This window comes from Erigeron canadensis, chromosome 4 (genome assembly GCF_010389155.1).
Source record: "Erigeron canadensis isolate Cc75 chromosome 4, C_canadensis_v1, whole genome shotgun sequence".
Classification (NCBI taxonomy): domain Eukaryota; kingdom Viridiplantae; phylum Streptophyta; class Magnoliopsida; order Asterales; family Asteraceae; genus Erigeron; species Erigeron canadensis.
In genome coordinates, this window is record NC_057764.1 from 24,264,958 (window position 1) to 24,291,483 (window position 26,526).

Sequence of the window (26,526 nt, forward strand, 5' to 3'; positions counted from 1 at the left end):
TCAAAACAAAAATCGATTATTAACCGGTTAACCTATAACCGGTTTTTTTATTAAATAATTAACTAATAACCGGTTAACCTATATATTTATTATCAGACTATAATATTATTCCTATATCCCAGGCGACACCCCTTTATCCAAAAACTAGATATAATCAAAACATGATATATATGTATATAATTTTAATTAATTATTACATACGTGATGATCAAGAAGGGAGTCCAATCCAATTGAAGAGTGACTATTGAAATCACCATCAGCATCTTGATTCAAACAAGAATAAGGAGTGGAAACGGTGATTTCGTCATTGTTTCTTGTTGTGCTACTCTTCCATTCTCTCCTTTCAATCTTGCCATTTGTTACATTTGTTACAGATCTGAAGTAATTGATCCAAACACTTATTTTTGTGTTTTTTTTGTGTCCTTCGATTTGGGAGGATTTCATTCGATTTGGAAGCGGCGGGTTTGGTTCTGGTGTGGGTCTATAATAGGGTATGTCAATATATAATTACATTCTGCTGTATTTTTTTTTCCGGTTAACTGGGTAGGTTAACCACTTCGGTTAACCGGTTATTATAAACCGGAATCGGTTTCATCGGTTTATATTTTCCAACATACAAACCGGTTATTAACCGGTACCGATTAACCGAAACCGGTTATTTTTTTTAAAAAAAATAACCGGTTTCGGTTACTAAAAAAAATAACCAGAACCGATTAACTGGTATTTGCACCTCTAATTTCTAGATAGCAGAAGGGCGCCCCAATGCGACCCAACCAGTTTGAGCATGTTTTAAAAGTCACATGGTGGAGTCTATTCTTATTGCACATTAATTGATTTTAATTAGAATTAACATATTAAAATGGAGAGAAGCCAACCCAAATTCTAGCCAACAATAATCTATAGACTATCCTGAAAATTTTTACAGCAACTTTAATAAAGGCTGGTAACTAAAACTTTGTTTTAAGCCAATTCTAGCAAAAATTATCGTTACGCATTTAGAAGAGTTAGCATCAATAGATAAGTCACTATGAGAGGATGTAAAAGTGGTAGCATATCTCCATAAGTTAACTAAATTACAGCTGATTAGTCCTAGCTTTTCATTGTTCAAAAATATCTACTGTAGCCAGCTTCCGGAACCTTTTGATTAGACCTAGCTCTTCATTCGTCAAAAATATATAGTGTTGTCATGAACCTTGTGACCAGTCCTAGCTCTTCATTCTTCAAAAATGTTTATCATGCCTTTTAAAAACAAAATTGTTAAGTCTTGAAGTCTATTTTAACATTAAGATTTCGATTGGAATCATTGTCTCGCAAGTGATTGAACTCACTTTCATCAACCAATTTGTGGACTTTGATTCATCAACCACGTCACCCTTAATATTCAAAAGTCTCAGATCCCGTTTATGACAAAGGTTGTGCAATATAAAGCTATTGTAGTCGTCTTCGTGTAGGTCTCGCAGTTTTCATACAACAAGTAAACTTCGTTTGTAGACCACGGTCGATGCTCCTATAAACGACGAAACTGATCACGCCGAACCCAAAGACTGAAAATAATGAGTTGACCAAATTCAACACTCAACCATCAATTTCTTCCTCCTCAACACACATCATAAAAACCTGTAATGCTTGTTTCATGGTAGTTCGACTTTTATACCACGATTCCTAGGAAAAAAAAAAATCAATGACTGTTAAATTACAAATTTGGGTACCTGGTTATGGACTTATGGGTAGGCTTGGCAATATATAAACAAGAAAACCCTTCCCTAGATTCTAACGTCTTCTTGAAGGACGATGTCGCCAATTCTCCTAAAGTTGCAGAAGTTGACGCATCTTTTCCCGATATTCTTCAGCCCCCATCTCTATTAATTCATTTTTGTAAGAGTCCCCAAGTACATATGTTGTGAGTGTTCCATCATCATCATGTAACTCTTTCTCTACGAAGGATTCTTGATTATAAGAAGAAGGACGCACGGGATCCTCAAACGAATGTATATGCTCCTTGAAACTTTGAGGAAGGTAGTACTCATCCTCGTCCGAGGAACACTCAGACACGTACTGGGGAATTTCCTCCCATTTAAGGTTCTTAAATTTCTCTTGCTTTAGGTCACTAAGAAAACAACATTAATAAGTTACTACTAGCTAGTTATAAAGAAAAGAAACAAAAATTCCAAATACTCACTACTCTTTGCAAGATTCTTCATGAAGTTTCCAGGCCTCTTCCGAGTCCAGGTCCAACAGCATCATTCTTCGAAAAATGGATTACAAATAATAAACATCAGCCAATATACTAGTTAAAATAATAAAATAGGGAAAAATATATATTTTTTGAATACTCACGATTTCTCCAAAGAAGGACTCATAAGATCGTCGGCCTCTTTATCGTCCAACTCTCCGAACGCCATTCTTCGAAAATGATCAAGAATTCATGATCAAGTAATAATAATAGGAAAAGTAATCAGAAGAAATCAATAAAAACACTAATCAATATGTTAATACTATTTATAATAAGGGGGAAGGGAATATAGGTATGGAACCCCTCACATGCCATTTTTTTTAACCATAAAATTCATGGGGGCATATGATTTATTAACTAATCAACAAATATTATAAAAAAAAAATGACATGTGAGGGGTTCCATACCCAAGCTTAGGTATGGAACCCCTCACATACCATTTTTTTAAACCATAAAATTCATGGGGGCCATGTGATTTATTAACTACTCAACAACTATTAAAAAAAAAATTTAAACCATAAAATTCATGGGGACCATGTGATTTATTAACTAGTCTAACAACTATTAATTGATTGATATGTGAGGGGTTCATACCTAAGCTTCACTTTTCGCTCATAATAAATTAGAACAAAAGCTAAGTACTCACAATTCCTTTTTCTTTAGATGTGAAGGCCTTGAATAGTTTTTGTCGCGCCCATCAAACATCTCAGGTAAAGATCGATTACTACAGAGAAACAGTGAGTTGTTATAAATACTTGAAAGGTTATCCAACAAACATGAATTAAATAAATAAATTATTATAAATAAAACAAACAATAAAAGAAAAGACTCACAGTTCACGTAATTCCATCAGCTGAATTACCAAATCACATCTACAATCAATTCATAAAACCAAAACAATTAGGCATGAATACATATACACAGTTGTTTATAAGTAATAATAAAATTCAAAAAGAAACACGAAACAAAAAATAAGAAATCAAATCCTCAAACTCACTTTCGTTTCAGATCTAGAGATGCAAAATCAGGGCGGAGATGAGGTTCCGTAGAGAAATATGAAACCCAATAAGACATTATTACCGGTTTATTATTATTATTATTATTCTGCAACAAAAACAATGAATTTGTCAATAATAATTATTTTGCAATAATTTTAACAACAACAATATATGGGGTCACCTGAAATTGGCAATAATTAATTTTCTTCAAAAAAAAATAATAATAATTAGGCGCGCACTCTTTATGCATATATATATATATATATATATATATTATACTAGTGCTTAGATCCATGAGATGTGCTTACAACCTTAATTAATTTTTTAGCTTTCTTATTTAAACAATTACACATATAAATAATTTAAAACATAACTGTGTAAGCCAACAACATTTTAAATATGAAGATAAATAACAATAGCGTCAATTATAAATCCATGTGAACAACTTAAGCAACAAAATATTAAGTGGGTGTTCATGATGTAATAGAAAGTGGAGAAAAAAAAAATTAGAAAAATGTTCTTTTGTTTGTTTGTAATGGAGAATGAAAATGAGAACGAAGCTTTTGAAAATTATTTTCGTTCTTTAAAGATCGTAAAGAATGGAAAAAAAAACTTTCTTGATGATGTTAGTATTATTTTTATTATTTTTTAAAATATTATTTATATTCAATTTTTGTTGGTGCCAAACAATAGTGAATGGAATCAAAGGGTTTTTTTTTTTTGAGTCACCCTATTTCGCTTAATTTTTTTTCATTATTTCCATTCTATATTACATGTTCATTTCTTATGATTTTCTCCTACCACATAGCCCCTTTCAATTAAAAATCATTAACAAAAATAACAACATAATGTAAAAATTACATGAACTTTTTGTGTATCATAGATTCTTAGACATTATTGTAAAAACATGATAGGATTATTGGAATGATACATGCAACTTATTGTTTATATAGTAAAAATAAATATAAATATAAATATAAATATATTGTATACTTATTTATCTATATTATTTAATAAAATAAATCACCTTTTTTTAATAAACTTTATGTCTTTGAAAAACTAGAAATACCCCTCATCTTTATTCACTAATTTAAAAATCTCTCTCTAATATACCTATAATATCCTTAATGAAATAATTTACAGCATAAATCCCTCAACACATAAAATGACTGCACTACCACCTTCAATATTAATTACTTTTACATTCACTATCATCACCGCCCTCACCGTCATCCCCGCTGCCGCTCCCACCATCGTCACCACCACCACCTCTGCTATCACTACCCCATCGCGGTTACATTGTGCAGGCATAAGTCTATATTACAAAAATGATATCGATAATGGATTGTAGTTGATAGTTTATTAGTTGTATTGACCCAACCCATAACCACATTATTTATGAAAGAAAAGGGTTTCATGTGTTCATCTGGATTTTATAATGTCATCCTTATATTATAGGCATTATAGGTTATTTACAACTTAAAAATACGGATTAAATGTTTTAATTATATTATTAATTTCAGAATGGGTTATCTTTAAAAAGATTTCCTAGTAATCTTCCAATAAGTGTGTAAGTTTATTTGTTAAAATATACATATCCTTTGTTAAGATTTCCTATTAAAATGATTTGATTATTATAATTTCATACTTTTGTTTTTTTGTCAAACAACTACTTTTGAAAAGGTAAACCACTACTAGAAAACTGGGCTTTACCGACCGAATTACCGACGGAAAAAATCCGTCGCAATTTCCGACGGATTTACCGACAGATATGCCGTCGTAACGTTGTTTTATAACTATGAGTTAATTTACGACAGATTTACCGACGGATTTGCGGCGGTTTAGCGACGGATATAATCCGTAGTTAATCTGTCGGAAACATACAAAATTTACCGACAGATTTGCGACAGATTATTTAAATGTTATTTAATAATTTTCCATTTAATTAAATTGGTATATTTACCAACGGATTACCGACGGAATTAATAAATTTGGAATTAATTTATATATTTTGATTTAGCCGTCGGTGATCCGTCGGTGATTACCGACGGATTACCTACGGATAAATCTAGATCTTTAGTTTTTTAGCTTTGAACCTAATATGTAGCTTAATAACTTCATACATAATTAAAAAAAACTTATGACTTTGTAATTATATCCGGATTATACTCACAAAACTCATGTTTTCCCTTGTCATGCATTATTTAATTATGTTCGACTTAAAAATGATGTTCATCATTGATAATCGTGACAATCATATCCTATCATACTTTTCATGTTTGTTTGTTTGTTTTCGTTCGTTTATTGGCCAAAGTAGCATTTAAATCATAATACATAGTCATAAACAACACCAAACTAAAACTTTATTATCATATTATAAAAGATAAACAATTTATATATCTTTCTTTTGTATGTGTGTCTTTTAGGTTGAAAAACACAAGATTTTAAATTTGAATCTAAAGATATATAATCACCCGTCGGTAATCTGTCGCTATTACCGACGGATTACCTACGGATCCAGAAAATCCGTAGGTAATCCGTCGGTGATAGCGACGGATTACCGACGGTCAATGTTTTATTTTACTTTTTTTAGCTTTGGAACCTATTTTTCTATCTTATAAACTTCGTACATAATCAATAAAAATATACAAAATGTAATTATAGCTTGTTTAAACTCACGAAACTCGTGTTTTTATCGCCGTCGCACGTTTGATAGTTATCCTTAACTTAAAAATGATGTTCATCCTTGACAATCGTAACCATTTTAGCATCCCTTCTATGATACTTTGCATCATTATACATAGTATATAACATAATACTACTACTTTTCATGTTTGTTTGTTTTCGTTCGTTTATTGGCCAAAGTTTCATTTGAATCATAATACATAGTCATAAATAACACCAAACTAAAACTGTATTAACATATTATAAAAGATAAACAATTTCTATATCTTTTCTTTTGTGTGTATGTGTGTCTTTTAGGTTGAAAAACACAAGATTTGAAATTTGAAACTAAAAATATATAATCACCCGTCGGTAATCCGTCTCTAGTTCCGACGGATTACCGACGGTCAATGTTTTATTTTACCATTTTAGCTTTGAAACCTATTTTTCTATCTTATAAACTTGGTACATAATCAATAAAAATATACAAAATGTAATTATAGCTCTTCTATACTCATGAAACTCGTGTTTTTATCTTTAGTTTTAGAACCTAACTATCTAGCTAATAAACTTCATACATATTTTAAAAATATATAAATAGACGCATATAAATATTGCATTACATGAAACAACCTGTATATTCAACAAACATATTGTCGTTGTAAACACTAGCATATAAATCTATAAATAGATATGCACATTATAGTTAATATGAAAAATTTACTATTATAAGTTATTCTATACTTTATAGATTGTTATTGAAAACATATAATTTAGCATTATAAATTCCACTTAAGTGATGTATATTGAAAACATACTATTATAAGTTATTCTATACTACGAGACTAGGTGATCGTTTTAGGCCCCTAAAATTAAAAGGCAATATTCTGTATATTAGACTTAATGTTTGGATTTGGACTAAGCATCATTATATAATTTACATTGCAGTAGTATTTTTTTGGTTTTTGCATCAATATCTGCATCTTTTTTATTACTAGTTGTTGAATAACAAAAGTCGAGTTACTTTTTCTTTTTTTATCTTAATTTATGTAGTAATGAACTAGGCCTCTAAAATTAATTTCGTTTGAAGCCTCCAAATTGAGCAGCCACTAACTAAAATAAAAATGTTTATAAGTAATAGCCAAAGTTTAAAGCAATCTAGAATGTCCTTATATTTAATCTTCATTGTTAAAAATCATTTTTCATTATATGATTTTTTATGAAAAATAAAAAAGAGTGTGCCAACTTTTTCTATATTATAAGTGGCTATTATTCTTTTGTTATTATAAAATCTTACACGTTTAATTATTATTAGACTATGCGTGATGTAATTACATAAACCATTAAACCATTAGTGATTTCATTTTAATAATAAGATAGCATTGTACCCGCGCGATGCGGCGGTGGTCGTGACGGCGACGGTGTGGTGGTGGAGGCTAGTGTTGGTGGTGGATGTTACGTCGAGTGCCGTAGATAATTCATATAAAAGTAATTGATTTAAAAGGTTAATGGAGATATTTTAGAAAAATAAAGGATTGATAGTGTAATTTAATTATTAATGTTAAGAGAATAGTGTATGTGAAAATATTTTAAAGGGTTGTAGACTTGTAGGTGAAAATATTACATAGGAGGACATTTTAGACATTTACCCCCATGTAACTTTCAACATGAGGGGTATTTTCTTTAATATAGAGTATTTTAGTTATGGTAAGATGAAAGTGAAAAGCCATGAAGTATTTTACTTTTTTTCGTTTCCCTCTATTATTTCTCCCCAAACATCTACTCCATATACTTTTACATTTCCAATAGTCAATGAACCTTATCTTGATTCCCCACCCTCACTTTTTATTCTTACTTTTCGGCAGAGCACTTCTACCTCAAAAACAAAAATATCCCAAACACAAAAAACCTTAAAATTACTTATAAAACTATCATAAGATCTATACTATCTTTCTATTATTCTTCAAAACCACCACTGAATCACATCCATCGGAAAACCGATCTATAACGTCGTGGTTTAAGTTCCTCTTGGTTGTAATCTCATTATTTTTGTTTGTTTTGTATAGATCTAAAGAACCATATTTGTTTGTTTTGTGTAGATCTAAAACGTTCGCAAAACATGGGTGAAGATATGAGGTTATGCGGTTGAACTACACAAAAATAAGTTATGAATATCTCTATTAACTTTTCTTTTCATATTTGAAAATTTTATTTTGTTTTTTTTGTCTCCTTAGATCTGAAGATTAAGTTGGAATCATAAGATTTCATCATTGAAGATGAAATAGAAAGAGATTGCATTCCAGGTAATAATAGACTAGAATATGTTTCAGTTCCATTTTTATTTTTATATATTTATATTTTTGATATTTAACATGTGTATATAATAGATATTTGGTTTCGTTTTCTTTGTTTTGTTTCAGATCTAAAATATGAATGTTGAGGAATCGATGGAAAAAGAAGAAATAATAGTGATTTGTAATTAGATAATTAGATGTATAGCTTTAGATGTATATAATCGTTGTTTGCTTTCCATTTCTTTGTTCTGTTTTTAGTTTCTTTGTTCCATTTTTATTTTTATTTATTTATGATATTTAAGAATTTTTATTTGTTGGTGATGTTATTTGTTTTAATTAGATGTGAATATTAGTAGAGAACCAACATAAATTAGTGAATATTTTATTTGATCTTAAAAATAATTTTAATCCTAAATATTATTTCTGAATTTTTGTTTCTTTTTTGCTTTTTTTGTACCGACGACTGATTTGTAGCTAAATATAGGATTATTTATTAGATAAAAAAAATCAAAATTGAAAGTTTCGTCGGATTGCCGACTGAGAATTCCGTAGGTAAATTTTGAGTTCCGTCGCTCAGTCCGTCGGAAAAAATTACCGACGAGGTTTTTACCTACGGATTTTTTCCGTCGGTAATCCGTCGGTGATTGTCGTTAGCGACGGATTACTAACGGATTTGTCCGTTGGTAAAGCCCAGTTTTCTAGTAGTGAACAAAAGAAAATAAGTAGAAATAAAATAACATGCTACGCGGGATAAAAACATATCATCAAGTCATTCGAGCTTCCTGTTGAACTAAAGTGACCTTTTTGTCAATTTGATCTAGTAGTAGCAAAAGCTACATCGGCATCGGCCAACAATTTAAGTTCGAATGTGATCACCATTTTCTAATACCATGTCAAAATTGTCGTCAAATCAGGTGTTCATATGCAACAATAAATTTTTTAAAATAAGTATGTGTTAATATGGCATACTGCACCATCAAACTCATAAAGACCATTATTGCAAAATTTTCAATACCCTTTAGCCATATGCCATTAACCTATTAAACACATATTGCACCATCATTTTTTAGCAACAATTCCTCAAGTATTATTTGAAACACAAACACATTCCATCACATTCAACAACCAAAATTTCAACACTTAAGCCCAAAGTTTTGAGTTAGTTTTTTACTAAATTTCATAAGTTACAACCAAAACACAACATTACTAATATTCTACACACTTCCAGGACCTAATACTGGATAATAATATAAAGCATATATTTCTTATCCAAAAAAGCATACTTTACCTACAGCTAGAAAAAAAGCAACTACTTTTTCATACTCACAATTTATTAACCAAACTATGAGTAGTTTTCATTATTAGCTTCATCACATAACGAATAAAACGACAGACGTTTCACCATATTCATCTTTCACTTTCACCTGAACCTGGAATACGTATATTAGAATACACGACATTTCAATTAAAACGTGTATGCACAAGTAAATAAACATATATCAATCAAATGTATATCATACCTGTTCTACCCTGGAGGCAATTTCATCATTAAGTTCAGTAGTAGAAGTTTTTCCTTCACATACTTAAATCTAAAGTATCTCCCAGATACTCGTATAATACTATATCAAGCATCAAATATAGCTAACATTAATCATACACTGGCAAGACTCCCTATAAAAACAACAAATAATTGGTCAGAATTTATAGAGAAAAAACAGTCAATTATATTTTATTAACCATATGAAGTGGAGTTTGTAGGCTTTTTCTCAAAAGCAACACCTACCCTAAAGGATGATAACAATCAGACCTTCTGCAATACCTCTTTGTATACAACATTGGTTGTATACCTGCTTCGTTTACCTTCATTGTCGGCAATAAAGATCTTTATCCCATCTTTACTCTTAACCCTAGATAGTGCAACATAAAGTTGCCCGTGAGTGAAAACAGGTTTTTCAAGGTAAATGCCAACTTTAGACAAACTTTGACCCTGGCTTTTATTTATGGTCATCGCAAAACACAGTGCTACAGGAAACTGCCTTCTCTGGAATTTAACTGGCATGCGTTTGTCTGAGGAGGTCAATGGCATTCTTGGTATGAAATGAACGTTTCCAATATTCGTACCAGTAATAATAGAAACCTCTATAACATGTTTACCAAGTCTGCGTACTAAAAGTCGAGTTCCATTACACAAACCAGCCGTCTGATCAACATTCCTTAGTAACATTACCGGAACTCCAACTTTAAGACATAATTTGTGATTTGGAAGTCCGGATAGTTCAACTTTGTTAAGAAAATCAGGAGTATACAAATCTAAGTTGGAGTTCGACGGATTGTCTTGTTTACAAATGCTATCTGAACTCAAATAAACTTTTTCTTCACCTGGCAGCATCTCCATAACCTTATCATTAATTTTCTTAACGACTTCATTTGTTGGAGCCAATATGGCTTTCTCTTCAAAATACCTGGCCTTTGATAAGCTCGTCTCCAACTGATCATATATTGTGTCAATCATGGACTTTAGAGGATCGTCTGCCTCAGGTAGAAGAATATCTTTGGGAATCTCCATTGTTGCTTCTCCATCATTTGGCTCAGATACATTACCATTCCCAATTCTTAATATCCAATAAGCAAATTCTTTGGTCTTTTCCAGCTCCACATTTGAAGACCCAGCACTCAATCTCATATTTACTGTTAGCTTTAAAACAATACAATGTTTCCATAAATTAGACGAATTTATAGAAGCATTTACAATGTCTTGTCTTCCACCCCTAGGCATAACGGGAAGGATTTGACGAAAATCACCACCAAATACTATAACTATCCCTCCAAAAAGCTTGTTAGCATTGTTCATGTCGTTTGCTCGTAAAATGTCCCTCAATGTTCTCTCAAAAGCTTCAAAACAATGTCTGTTTATCATTGGTGCTTCATCCCATATGATCAACTTAGTTTTTCTTAGAAGACCAGCAAGATCACTATCAGCACTAATTGAGCACATAGAATCTTCCGTGATATATATTGGAATGTGAAACTGAGAATGTGACGTACGACCACCACTCAACAACAGAGCTGCTATTCCACTGGAAGCTACATTCAAGACTATTTCATGTCGAGAACATACAGCTGCAGATAAAGTCTTCCTCACATACATCTTGCCAGTACCTCCATATCCGTATAAGAAAAACATACCCCTTTCTTGTCTTTCAACAACATTCAATACTTTCTCATATATACAGTTTTTTGTTCTTGAGTTAGATTACTGTATAAGGAATCATGTTCTTCCCGAAGAGCTGAAACAGAATATGACAGTGCTGATTCAATTAGTTTATTGTAGGCTCCGGAAAAATGACTGTCATCTGGATACGGCATATTACAAACTCTTTTCAAAGTTGAACCATTACGCTGCATAATTGTCTCTATCTCAACTAACGTCTTGTTCTTGAGTTGTTCATCAGATAAAATAAGACCTGTTTTTGACGAAAGGAAAAAAAATCAGCATTTATTTTATCTAGTAATTTGGAATTTTTAGCAGCAATTAAACTTAAACGATTTATCTAATAAGTGAAAGAAAAAATAATTTGATTAATATAAATGTAAATTCAAAAGTATTACAACTTATAACCTGGATTACTGCATAAGATTTTTTGTTTGTGTAGAATTCCATCAGATAATAGCAACCATGTTGTCTCCCATACTTCTTCAGGCTTGCTTAAGCTATCAGATACAATAAGCGTAACAAACATGGATCTTAAATAACTTCCGGAGCCCCAATGGATTACTTCTTCAATTCCTTTAATGTATTCTTGGTCGTCATCCAGCAAACCAAGCTCGGAACATGCTTCTTTAAAAGTGTGGAATGTCTTACCATTCACAGTTTTTATATCTTCAAAACATGTAGGACCCTTGACAGTGTTCAATAGAATTCTGAGATAATATAAATCACCAGTGGAAGGATAAGCGTGAAAAAGTCTACCAATGGTACATGGTTTTGAAGGACTGCAAGGAAGCCACTTATTCTTCCCAGCCTTCCAAACAAAGCTTTCAGGAAACTCCACATATGTCAAACTTCGAGATTTTCTATATAGTTTGTTGCACTCCATCCAACCCTTGAATTTAGATACGTTTACAGATGAGTTCAGAAAATCATCAATCATGTTATTCTCATCATATGTAATATGAATATATGATGCTCTTCTTCAAGATGAAAGGGTAGTCTCACAATGGCAGGTTTCCTATAATGAATTTCGAATGAGAACATTCGCCAGCCAGCTTCACATGCAAACACATATCTGCCATCATAATACTCACTAATTTCCTCTTTCTCCATATCGTACACTCCAAATGAAACTCAATCTGGACCCTTATTTATATATTTGAACAAATATCTTATTGAACCAACCTGATTACACCATTCAACATTCAGATGAGCCTTGTATTTCTTTAACAAATATGGATTGTACCCAACGACGAATCCATTATGTAACTCGTTTCCCCCCTTACTAACTACAACCCCATTATCTCGACGTCTATAAACAGGGTACCCATCATCATCTACATAAGTTACATCACAGAACTTCCTTGGAAAAATTTTGGTGCATTTGTTCTTCATGGTGCATGGACTTGATGGTTTCATAACACCACACGGACCATGAATCATGTACTCCGATACTAAGTTATACAATCTACGATCAGTCTTGATGTCAGGTATTTCAGCACATATGACACGGTCTATGTGACTCGACATAGGTAGCTTATCCTTCTCATTTAGAAATATACATATATGGCTGTGAGGAAGACCATGCTTTTGGAACTCAATTGTATAGACAACTACAATCAAACAAATGCACAAGATACATTACCTATAATTGAATTATGGAATTATCAAATTATTGATAACTTTATTTATCGTAATATGTACCTAAATTAAAAGTACACCAAAGTTTGCGAGACAAATTAATTACCTGCGACAACACGCCCAAAAATTTGATTATCCTTTGTATCTTTAATCAACGCATCAAGCTTCATCTTGAACATTCTGGATAGAATTTGTGGCTTGTCTTCAGCATTAAGACCGCATTTCTTCAAATGATGTTGTTTCTCTGGCCATTTTGGATTACATGTGAATGTCAAGAATATATCAGGATTGCCAAATCGTCTTCAAAGTGCCATTGCATCTAGATAATTTTGACACATGTATCTTGATCCCCCTGTAAAAGATGATGGTATAATAACACGCTTGCCAATGGTTGAACCGTCTGTAATGCCAGATTGAACGGCTTCTTCAACTTTCTTATAGCTTGTTGTCCGTAAATTGCTTTGGTTATGGCATACGTATGAAAGCCTCTCTATTTCAATCATCGTATATGCATCAACCATGTATTGTTGGAACAGCTTTCGTGAGTAAAGTAAAAGTGAATAACCGTTCATTCTTTCTTGAATGGTGTACTCAAAATATTCCCTCATAGTAACTGTTTTCATCTTCTTTGTCTTTGTCTGGGAACTTTCACTATGAGGAATATCAGTATGATATCCATCTTCACCATACACATATATCAATGTATACTGAAAAGGAAGGTATGAAGGATGGAGTTCACTTATTCTTTTGAGCTGTCCATTGTGACTCTCTAGCAAAATATCTCTTTTATCAGTTGAACTAAAATCGCCAACGATGAGAGCGGCCACTTCATCTATAGTTGGAAGAGTATAATTACGGGCATCATTGTCTCTTTTACCTATAAGTTGAATGATAAATCTTTCTTGATCATTTTGAGAATACCGATCTCTTGCCATTATAAACATTTTTACTAATGGATTGTCAACTGTATCCAAAAGGGTCTTTATATCTTCAATTAGATCCAAATTAAGTTCTTTGTTGCGTCTGCTGGACTCATTACCGTCGGATCTGCACAGGTAGATGTAATAACATATAAGTGATTACCATATATATAATATATATACACATGTAGTGTATAGATACCACTGAGTAAGAACAGTTTTCAAAATCCAATTGAAAACATATCTTAATACAAACCTCATGGCATTCATTCGATTAGCTGACTCATTTAACGTATCATATATGTACAGTTGGCAGAATTTTGGAGGCTCTCCCGATTGAGGTACCAATGAACCGGCTGTATGAAAATTTTGGCCATGTAACTTATATGTGTATGGACCACTACCATCATTGACTGTATGATCAACTTTCCCACCCATAGATGTAAATGAAAACATCATATTGTATGCACAGATGTTCTCAATATAATGCTTGCTCATCGGATGCTCATGAGATAGGAGATCAACCAATAGCTGTGGTGGAGGCTTTGGAAACACATTAAGAACAACCTTCCCATGTGAACAACATAATGCATAACCATGTCGAGATTTTTTTGCACCACCAATTTTAGTTTCTTGCTGCCACATGTAAGCACCACAAGAACGACATTTATGTACACAATCTCCATGGTCGTAGTAACCTGTTACATATTAATAAATATCAGTATTCTATTGATCTTTATAATAATAAATTTTATATCTATATCTATATTATATATACGAAGACATGAAGTTACCTTCTGAATCACTTTCTTTATGGTTATCAGCAGCGTCGTCATCAAGTATAATTGCTGATTTATGTAGGTTGACAACCTTCCTTTTTTTGGGCTTATGTAAAGAACTCCCACATCCATATGATTTCCTTTTATTTAAATGAGATATCGATTGTTGGCTTGATGTACTACCAAGGTATGCTACTATTGAGGTACTTGAGACTAGCATTCATGTATATGATATAAGTCTTACAAATGTGAACAACATACACAAACATGTGCAAACTTTTTAGAGTGTATTCTTTGAATTACTATTCCGATAAAAGAAATTTTTTACCTGTATTTGAACATCCACTTCCGTTAGCACCAGCTACAATTGGATTTGACATTTTATACATCATACATTGTTGATGGCGATGATACGCATTCAAATCGCGTCCTCGAATGCCTTTTTTTTAAGCATAATTAACTTTCTTTTTCGTCTAGCAATAACGATATACACTTTGACGATTGTCGTTTATTCACTGCATAGACATTGGCATTCCATATTATTATACAAAATATGTAAACGTATTGCCAGCATTTAATATGTGCTCTGATTATATACCTTTCTACACCAAAAGAAAAATATATATATTTGAAATCAACCTCTACACATATCTACAAACATCAGCGTCTTATACATAAAATCCAACATATATATAGTATAAGTCCTAAAGAAACTAAACATATCATATTATAATAGGAACACTGTTTACAATATATATATATATATATATATAATAAGTACGTACTCCGTAATGAGTAGTTAATAGAAGCACATACCTTTTTTCAAGTACATAATCAATCGACGGTGTTTTCTTGCTTCAGAATATCTAAATCTCATGATCTCCTTGGTAGACATGGTGGTAATTAAATATAAGTTTATAATCGGTTGGTTGTTGTATGGTTCGATGGAATAAGGTTTTGATTATAAATATGTATATGCCGCGCATAAGATTAATGTACAGACAATTTGAACATTCAAATTAATTTTAAGTAAATGGCAGTTGTTTGAGTATTAAGTTGTAAAAAGCAACCTACTTTTTTTTGAACTTCTACATGGTTATTAAAATTAAATTTCAGATTCACTTTTCAAATTTTCAAAGTTAGGGAAAGTTAGTCACGCACAGGCCTACACAAAAAAACCGCCATTTTACACAAACCGCCTCCTTATGTTTGCTATACAAAATCCACGTCGGATTTACAGTGCATAGATTGTTTTCTAAGGATGCCACATAGGACTAACTTAAAAAAACCTAAGTAATCATTTATATAGTGTATAGATATGAACGAAATGCATGTTTGGTCCCTGTGATATCACACCATTTGAAATCTCGGTCCAAACTTAATATAAAGTGACGATTTTGGTGCAATAAGTCGGACCTTTTGGCAATTTTGGTCCAAAACTAACTTTGTGTCCAATTTCCATCATTATTACCTTCATGTGCGGGTAGTTCCGTCCATTTAATGCCCATAGACCAGATATGCTATAAACACAAGAATGGATTTTCCAACCTATCGTTTTATCCTTTTTCCCAAAATAGTATCATCATCAACAACAAAAATAACAACTCTTTTTTCAGAGTTAATTGGCAGGATTCATCCTTAAGGTTTTTTCATTTTCATAGTTTACACCCCTCATCAAGAGTTTTAGTAAAATAGGTGCAAACTACTTGGTTTATTGCGAGTTACATCCCTAAGTAGTTTGGAACTATTTCATTATAATTCTTGAAAAGGGACGTAAACCATGAAAATAAACAAACCGCATGGATAAATCTTGCAATTAACTCTTTTTTTCAATCTTAAAATTTTTTAAAGACACCATCACCAACCGTCCAAAAGATTAAAGACACCACCATATATATATATATATATATATTGGGGGTAGTGAATATAAGGTTGTGTCAAACATAAGCTTACGTATGAAACCGTTAAGCCAACCAAATAATCAATGAAGTACTTGTATACTTTTCAGCCCGAGTAGGGAGCTACAGAACTCACCTCAATCGAGCAATCTCAAGTTAAAAAAGCTATAATCGTCAAATGATCATCTCGTGTCTACCACCTATCAACATGCATATTACATTCACAAGTCAAGTCTTAGCTTTTATAGTTGTGTTAGTGATTTCAAGTTTATCGCACGTAAATTGGATAGAAATGGCTAATAACGACTCAAGGAGGGCTTAACGTGGCTTAAGGATAAGTGCATAGAAGTCTTGGTAAAGGAAAAGTCAAATTAAGAAGATATAAGACTCATAAACACTTAAGAGTTGCATATATAGCCGAAGAAAATGGATTTTGTTGACACCTTCAGGTCATGAGACTCATACAAAATTATAAGTCGCAAATAGTGAAGCAATGAGCAAGAGATTTTGAGCTTCAGGGTGATGAGACTCATAAAACCTTATGAGTCGCATGGTCTGACATATTATTTTGGAAAAAGTTGTTATGAGACTTATAAGATTTTATGAGTCACATATTCTGGGTTGACCTGGACTTGTTCTTAGAGCCAATCATGAACCAAACACCATTTTTGACTCAATTAAAATTGACCAAGGATGGTTTGGGACTCAATTCCAAGCATGAATAAACATATTGGGACCTAAACAAACATAACCCACACCTTAATCTTAAATCAAAACACCAACCCATCACAATTTTCGGCCAAAATCAAACCAACACCCCAAACCCTAAATTCAACCTAATTTAGTTTTTGACCCGAATTTTGATCTTAGAACACTTTAGGTTGATTAGAAACAAGTTTACAAACGTAAAATAATCGACTTGGGAGGAAATTGACTTACCAAAATCACCACGCATGCTCAATCCCGAAAATTGACCCGGGTGGAGGATTCTTGCACTTTAGAGACCCAATCTTTTGATATGTTGTTAAGGAGACGATGTATATTATTATCCTAGCTTGAATCTATCCCAAATAACATTTAATGATGAAAAATTCTAGAGAGGGAGAGATGTAAGACTATGTATGTGTGTGTGTTTAATTAGAGAAAGGGTAAAAGATGGAAAGTGAATGGTAAAAGAATGGGTGGACGGGATTGGGGGAGGATAGGGTTGGGTATGGGTTTGGGTCTTGGGTCATGGTTAGACCCATGGGTTGACCCGCCTACACATATTACTAGTTTAATTCAAACGTCTTCTCTTAACGTCTAGTATCGTATCACAATATAGGTGGTCAATCGACCCGTTAAACGTATCTGACGTTGTTATGTCCCTTAAATGAACTCAATTGTGTCGTTACTTAAATTCGTTAGCTAAATTGTGCATAAAGTCAAGAGGTCAAAAGTCACAAATGTTACAAAATATGTTCACTAATTATGGAAAGTATTTTCTAAATCTTATAACTATTGAAAATAACTAATTTAATGATATAATGATGGAAAATAATTCCTAAATCTTGGATGCATATTCATCCAAATGGATGCATCCAACAAAAACGTGATTATTCCGATTTTGACAAATCTTGTTAAACACTTAAATACTATGTTAGTTTTATGAAATTTTAATTCATCAAAATGATTTTTTTTAAGTGTTCTTACTTGTTCTAATTTTAAGGGTATTCTCATTGGATTGTTACCCTATATATATATATATATATATATAAGGTGACTAAAACACCAGAAACGGGCTTCAGAAGGCCTAGTTCAATCTGAGAGGTTTCTCATGCTCTCGGTCGGCTTGCTCTGACCAAGACTCCGCTTTTTGCATTATATATATATGGGGATGGGAATATAAGGCTGTCGGACATTTAAGCTTAGGTGTGGAACACTCACATATTATTTTTTTAATCCATAAAAATTATGGGGGCCCATGCATTTATTCATTAAACAAGAAATGATAAAATATTAATATGTGAGGGGTTCCACACCTAAGCTTAGGTGTCGGACAACCTTATATTCTCTTTTCCCATTTATATATATATATATACACACATATGGAAGTGAAGGTGAGGTTGTCTCACACCCAAGTTGGGTGAAAAACTCCTCACATTTTGTTTTTTATTTCATAAAAATCACGGGGGGCCCATCATTTGTTAATTATACAAAAAACATTAAAATATATTATGTGATAGTTTTTCACCTAAGTTAACAACCCCACCCTCACTTTTCCACTAAATATATATTTTCTTAAATTACAACTATTACTAATTTGCACATTTATATTATGTGATGAGTTTTTCATCTAAGTTAACAACCCCACACTCACTTTTCCACTAAATATATATTTTCTTAAATTACAACTATTACTAATTTGCACATTTATATTATGTGATGAGTTTTTCATCTAAGTTAACAACCCCACACTCACTTTTCCACTAAATATATATTTTCTTAAATTACAACTATTACTAATTTACACATTTCAGTTTTGAAAGTACAAATTTTAAATGGAAATTAACTGAAAGTTTCCTCAGTTTTAGTTTAGGGTGTTGCTGGCATTTTGGGTATTTTGGTTAATTAGGCTAAATAGCAAGATTCCTGAATCCAGATGAGGTTAAGATTATAATCGAATCTCTTTTTGCTATTTTCCGATTTATGTGGCTTTTATCTCGGAACTTGTTTGCTATTTTTTAAATTTTTTTTATTGATTCTTGCTTAATAAATAGAATGAACAAATATGTGCAGATTGGTTGGTTGTGGCTTCTCATTTGTCAATGAGTATCCGGAATTTGTTTGTTTTTGACATTACTTTATGTGTTGTGACATTTCTTTGCGGTTTCATGTTGTTCAATCTATTAACTACAATAACTTGTATCCCTGTTATGTGTCAGTGTCTCAACATTTCACTTAAGAAGTTGCAATTTTATCATCCTTTGGTTGCATCTGGCAACAAATAAAACAAATGTCTTCCGCCTGTGACCCATAAGATATTTAAACAATACTTTGGGATGCTACTTTTCAAAAAGTAACAAAATCTGAGAAACAATATAAGATATGGAAGTTCAAGTACAACCATGAACAAATAACCTTTCAATAGCATATTTTCTAAAAGCATGTAACTAGAAGATAAATGCACCACTAAAATCAAAGCCTCTCAAGCCGTTTGAACCTGCTTCCACACATATTCACTTTTGTAAAGCTTCCATTTATTCCTTTTAGGAAACGACCCAATTGCAGGACCACAAGGATCTTTGGACTCTCTATTAACCCAATTCAACATGGCAAATAGCTTTCTCATTTCCTCTTTAGCCTCGACTCATTTTCCTCATTAGTATATTAAACCGACTTATTAACCACGCCATATTTGGCATTTAATCCAACAACAGAACCAGCACAACTCTGCAAGTCTTTAACATCCCGTGTATCCATTCATGCCTTAGAATCTTTCATCTCAGCATCCAGAAAAAACTATTTAGAATCAAAAACTGTCATGTGGTATTATTATCTTTATCACTTTGCAAAACCTATCTTCCAATACCTCAAGATACTTGACGTAAACCACTTTCAAGCTTGCAGAAGCATTGGAATCGCAACCCGCTTCTGTAGCAACCAAATACCAAATCCCATTTTCCCGAGTGATTTCCCATTAACAGGTTCAATAAACACCCAACCATACTTGTGTTTTATCAACCCATGAAGCAAATTGCCACACTTCCTAAAGCTTGATTTGTGTGTCTTTCAATACCAACAGAGTAATCACACTTTCTCCCTCCATTAAACTTTGGCCTCTTGTTACTATCAAGAGGTAATCTATCCTTTTGGGGTCTTAACCAAGGGCAGATTATGCCTTAGATTCTTTACAACCTGCCAAGTTAATATATAATTGTTACTTTCACTTCTATTATATATTTCTGTATAGAACAGAATCAACCTAAACACAACTTTCTATTTGTGGGTATCATGTACAGCCGGTAATTTGTTAAAAGTCTAAGATGCATACAACAATTATAGATAGCCCGTTCTCAGTCGCCTGTTACAATAAATAAAAAAACCCCAAAAAATGTAAATGGAGTTTTGGCGAAGATTGTCACGGGTTACAAAATCTTACCACTTTCCAACCTTGATATTTCTCTAAGATTTACATTAATCATTTAACATCAAAAATATTCACATATTAAAGTCTATAAGCATAAATATATGTTCCTAAAACTTTTACTAATTTCAGTTTTGAAAGTACATTTCTTAAATAGATATTGACTGAAAATATGTTCTTGACATTTCTGAAAAAGGAAACTTACCCAACATGCTAAGTTTGGCAGCTTTATCGCAATTATTCCCCATGAATATGTAGAGAACTATTCTAGCATCAGTTGGGTATGAACGGTGTTAATATGGCATGCTTACAACTTTCTCGAGCTACTGTAAAATACTTGATTCATTCGGTGCACAACATTGCCTGCCAGCATCATTAATTAAAACGTCATTACAAACAGAGAGACTATCCAGAAGCCTTGAGGCGTTTATAAAACTATACACTTAAAGACTTCTGTATTGTAATGTATATGTATATTCTTCTCACAAACCTTCACCATTCATGTCATTATGATATACTCTGTATTGTAAAATAAATTCTATATTTATAACCGATGTCTGAATTAGATCGGTCAACAATTTGAAAAGAAAACAAAAGCACAAACATATTAAAGCTACCAAGTTTTCTTTAGACTCATTCTCGTCATTACTAATTACTAAAGCTACGAAGTTTTCCCAATAAGAGTTATTTCTTTAATTGAAGTTGGTAGATATTAAAAGATTTGGATTACAATCTACAAGTCAATTTGTTTTCGTAAACTTAAGCACCAAAATAGAAATAGACTATAAAACGTTGGAAAACACAAACCATTTGTTATTTCCGAAATAATAACATATCAGTGATAAGTCCAAAGCTATATTACATATAAATTGGTCTACCGCAAATTAGAAATATCAGAAAGTATAATGGAGGTTGAAATTATGCACAAGATAAAAGTTCGCAATAATTGATCAATCGCATACCAAGATCACCTCAACTGTTGTACAAATCCTGAATCTTTGAGTTATTTGTCCCACGTACATCTTCCAATGTTGCTATAACACTTTCCACCTACGTTTAGTCTCTGCACCATAACCTGATGAATATACCAATATACGATGCCATTCAGGTTGCATAAGACCAAAGGCCCTTGGCCTAGAGGTTTTTGCGATAGCCCACCAACGCAGAGGTTGTGCATTATAGTCCTGCCAGGAAAAAAATGTGAGTAATAGTGTGGATATTTGGGTTATTGAGAAAAAAAAAAGGTGTTTGGCCACAGGATTATCACATCACCGAGTAAAGTATGACATGTCCATGCGAGACATAGGTAGCACACTAACACATACAGATTAAGGCTGTTACTGTAAATTTCATTTGCTAAATATGGGCAAAATGAAGATGCCATTCTAATATGTCCAGTCCAACCTACAGATTAAGAAGAGGAGGTCAATTACGAAAGTGCATCATTAAGAAAAAGAAGTCCAAGAAAAAGAAATATGTGATCGGTCATCAAACAAGTAAACATAAAACCCATATACACAAAAATAAAAACAAAAAGTTACCTGCTTTTAGGTGATCACGTAAGGCCAACCTACTTCCTACTTATGCATATATACATATATACATAAAACCAAATGGTGATCACGTATTGCAGAAGCCAAGAAACCAACTGTTTTCCAATCACAACGCCAGCATATACTTCAAAAGATACAAACAAATATCTCTGAATCTTGTTATAAGCTCATATATTCCCTTTTTTAAGTAACTATACTCAATTTTTGATCCAATAATTCATAAAGCCGAAAAAGTTGTGGAACAGTACAAATAAAATACCATATCAAAAACCATATCATATATTTTGCAAAATTATCACAATGCCTAATAACCAAGTATTTTCTTGAATACAACTGAAAACAGAACACGTCTCGGAAGAAAGAAACACATAAACTTAAACTAAAAACATTTCATTTAGACTTTTCATCAAACACATTGCAGACTGCGGCGGAAAGAGAAGTCGTCCGAATCAAGTGATACGTGAATTGCTCACGCTCCAACCATGAACACCATCAGTAAAAAGAAAGTATACTTTAGACTATAAAACCTTATTACCTTGTACAGTAAACTTACATGTCTTTAATGACATATCTAGAGAAAGTTTTATTAATAACATCTAGCCAAACGCAACAAATATGGTGGTTGAGAATTATATCAAATTCTTGGTGTTCATGAGAAAAAACGATTCACTTGGTGATAATGAACCTCGCCTTGAACCAAATGCATGAAAGATTAAGTATAACGCGGGAATAAACTGAGCCAAATGTAAATATAGATGTATATTCAGAGAAAGATTTATATAAATGATATCGTCTTCAAATTAGACTACTGGTTATCATTGAAAAAAATCAAGAACATTCTTCAACTGATTTTGATCTAAAACAAAAAAAATTAGTAAAATTCTAACACAAATGAAAATTAAGAATAAGAAATCAAGTAACCTTAGATTTCGAATGTGAATTTCGTGAAGTCAAGATAAAACGAAAAAAATCTTCGTCATCTTTATCAGGGCCTTGATGTTTTTCTACCCGAATATCACAAAATTATGTTCTATATTTCTAATGAACGGGCCTTACTCTGATAGTTTCTTTAGATGGAGATGATCTCTTTTCATTGGAGTTTAATGCAACTTTATATGAAAAAAAAATGACTGATAGTAATTGGGTTCAACAACAACCGTTCCATATGATAACTAATCCGTAGAGTTTAGGATATCTATCCAAAACAGCCTTTTTTGCAGATAGTCTAATACAAGACATGGCACATAGGCAGAAAAAACAATAACTGAAACAGACATTTATGGGGAATATCGGAACATTGACTTTCTATACAGAGCAAGGGTTTCACCTCTTTCTGCTATGAAGGGGTTCCACTGCTGTAAGAACTTTGACAGCAGGACGATCTCTGCGCTTGTATTGAAGACACTTTGAAGCAAGTTCCACCTTCACAGTTGTATCTTCATCGGCATATTGTCCTTCTAAAGACGAATCCATAATCAGTAAAACGTCTTTCCCCCATAGTAAATCCAATGCCTGGAGAAAAACAGACAACAAAATGCCTCAACTTCTGCTTGACATTGTTACTTTTCAATGAACAGTATTAATATGAAATGATATTACATAAGAAAACTTTGTACAACTATGACCTGGAAAATCTGAAAGAAAATAAACGATTGCATGTATTACATGGCTTGGAGGGATATGCTTTCCGCTCAAAATCTCTAGCAGGGAAGTTCCATAACTGTAAATCACACTCTCTAAAATTTCTCTACCTGCAATAGGTAGAAAAACTTAAATTCTAGTGTAAACCGAATTTAAAAATAAATTCCTAAACTCCGGTTAGTACATGTAGCTAGGGGTAATGGTGGCCAGAGGAGAGATTACACATACCTTATTACCTTAAAAACACATAAGAAACGCCAGTGCACCAAGATTCATGATGTTTATCTACCATTAAATTTTAGTAGAGTCAGACTTATGAACAAAACGGGTAAACAGAGGAGGTTTTCCAATTCAGGATACCCAAAAAGGGCAAGTCTTTGACTTAGATGTACAGAGTCTAACCAAGGTATCCTGTGCCGTTTCCAAGCCCTTTTCCTAGCAGCCCTTAAATAGGGAGGTTTGATCCTAGAAGCTAATGTAAGGACATCAAGGAAACCTGAGCCACTAGGTCATCATAATGAGTGTATTTGTACCATTGGTTGGAGTGATTACTAGATACTAGAGATTCAACCAAAGTAATGTCCCAATCAAAATGACAGATGGCAACTCTTACAAACATAGTGACCACCGAATCATGTAACAATGACCAGGGGATGGTACCGAGCTGATAGTTACAGCCAAACAATGGTCTCATTTCATCTAGCTAAATTGCCAATGAAAGTTATCTTAATCATTTGTATCAGATCAAATTCTAACTTTAACTAGTAAATCAAGTTACTTCTAATACAAAGATAAGTCACTGCTAATATTTTAAACACGCCTTTAAGATACCATTTGTTCCTCGTACGACATGAGCCAAAAAGCTCTTGGTAGCTGGATAAGGTCATTTCATTACTGCTAGCCGAATGACTTGTTTATAACATTATTAACTTTGAAGCCATGAGGGATTGACCTTTGACTGAAACCTTATTAAAGTTGATCAGAGACAAAGTATAAATGGGAAAATATGTGTTAATATATACTTTTTGACTTGCGTATGAGTGAAGTACAAAAAAACGCAACGGAGGAACACTTGGCACTTAGGACTTGATGTCTTTCAAATTTCGCTAAACTTCGTCCACCCCATTCCTTTGCAGGACTAGATGCAACTACTGCTACAACTACCGTTACAGCTTTCCCATGTTGTGGAAGTTTTCAAATATCAATGGCTATGACAAACCATCTAATGAATCAGTTTTCAAGGTATTATAAATGCTAGAAATTTATGCGCAGTAACAAATATTCAAGCTTACTTTAAACGTCTTTGGAGAGAGAGTTCCTTGAATATAATATACAAGAGCCACCAGTAGATAACAATGAAAACCTGTAAAAAATTCATTAGAGATAATAAGTATCCAAATACTTGAAATCGGTAAATACAGTTATCACACATGATAGGGCATACAGCCACAAGTAGATGTCAAGTACTAAAATGTGGACGCAACCAAAAACGGCACCCGGCACTATATATCAGTAGTTACCATCAGACCTAGTTGTTAGCAAAATCAGTTCAACTTTAGCCTATATTAGGTCATTCCGTTTAAACACCTATCGTCATGCACCCCCAAGTTTCAGAATATGCATGGTTTATATATAATGTAATACAACAAAATGAGGTCATGTGATAGAAGACCGATTCGAGATGGTCATTCTCCAAAAGAAATACCAATACTAGCATAAGAAGACAAAAAGACTTTTGCAACAATTTTCTCTTTATTCATTTCAATGTAAATTACAACTTAAATAGGGAAAGAATGCCGTAAATTTATCCAAGACTTCAGGAAGGAAATAAAGAAATGGGAAGTTGATCACTACAATGCAAGACGGCTTCTAATGCATGTGTAAAATAGAGGATATAAAATGACTAGTTGATGGTCTGGTCTGCAACGGCTCAATCTTCAACTGAGCGGATTTTCGGGTTCGGCCCCTATCAGCATGAGCCAGGATTGAACCAACATTTATAGACCTGCAACAACTCTTTCAAAATATATCTGGTAGCTAAGCTACAACTAAGTAACAAACTGAAAATATTCAGGTCAGATATATAGATAACATAGCAAAAAAGACGACTCCTACTGTAAGGTCTAGAGAATAGCTATTGTATTTAGGGAACAGAAAGACAGATAATGTGTACAACATTTCTGAAATCTTGTTCACCCTTTTTGTGTAGCTGAGAGAAAGGGTGAATCTTGTACCAATTCCAACTCAAATAAGAATCGTTATTGGTCCAACATAAAAAAGTAAAAGGCAAGCTAATCTGTAACTAACTACTTGCAATAAAACATTATTTCCTTAATCATAAAAACAGATTTAATAGAAGGATATCACTGCTTTCATAGTTATTTCATATTGAACAATGTTAGAAAGCCTAGGGATGTTTTTTCTTAGGAAAATATGAGTACCATAAACATGTCCAAATGGCATCACTCGCATGTGGAACTCATCAAGAATGATGCAAAATGTTCCGACTAGGATGTGAAAAGGGACCCGCTTGTCTCAATATCGATGTAGAGATAGAATGTGACGATC

General features: G+C 32.8%; 3 protein-coding genes across 3 annotated transcripts; all 3 read right to left on the minus strand.

The window, feature by feature from the left end:
• Positions 1-1,036: 1,036 nt before the first annotated feature.
• LOC122596658 lies at positions 1,037-3,427 on the minus strand. Its single transcript, XM_043769276.1, has 7 exons — positions 3,413-3,427; positions 3,231-3,337; positions 3,067-3,105; positions 2,880-2,957; positions 2,338-2,403; positions 2,180-2,245; positions 1,037-2,107 (listed from the first exon to the last, which is right to left on the minus strand). Exons 2-7 carry the CDS (start codon positions 3,305-3,307, stop codon positions 1,807-1,809), a joined length of 627 nt encoding a protein of 208 aa, XP_043625211.1. The 5' UTR covers positions 3,308-3,337; positions 3,413-3,427; the 3' UTR covers positions 1,037-1,806.
• A 6,563-nt stretch (positions 3,428-9,990) lies between these two features.
• On the minus strand, positions 9,991-11,337 carry LOC122597207 (ATP-dependent DNA helicase PIF1-like). The gene has a single exon (XM_043769831.1). The coding sequence runs from the start codon at positions 11,335-11,337 to the stop codon at positions 9,991-9,993; it is 1,347 nt and encodes a 448-aa protein (XP_043625766.1).
• Positions 11,338-11,399: 62 nt separating this feature from the next.
• LOC122597208 lies at positions 11,400-15,120 on the minus strand. The gene is made up of 8 exons (XM_043769832.1): positions 15,069-15,120; positions 14,756-14,953; positions 14,218-14,659; positions 13,427-14,088; positions 13,148-13,285; positions 12,586-13,013; positions 11,809-12,292; positions 11,400-11,653 (listed from the first exon to the last, which is right to left on the minus strand). Exons 1-8 carry the CDS (start codon positions 15,118-15,120, stop codon positions 11,400-11,402), a joined length of 2,658 nt encoding a protein of 885 aa, XP_043625767.1.
• Between the last annotated feature and the right edge of the window lie 11,406 nt (positions 15,121-26,526).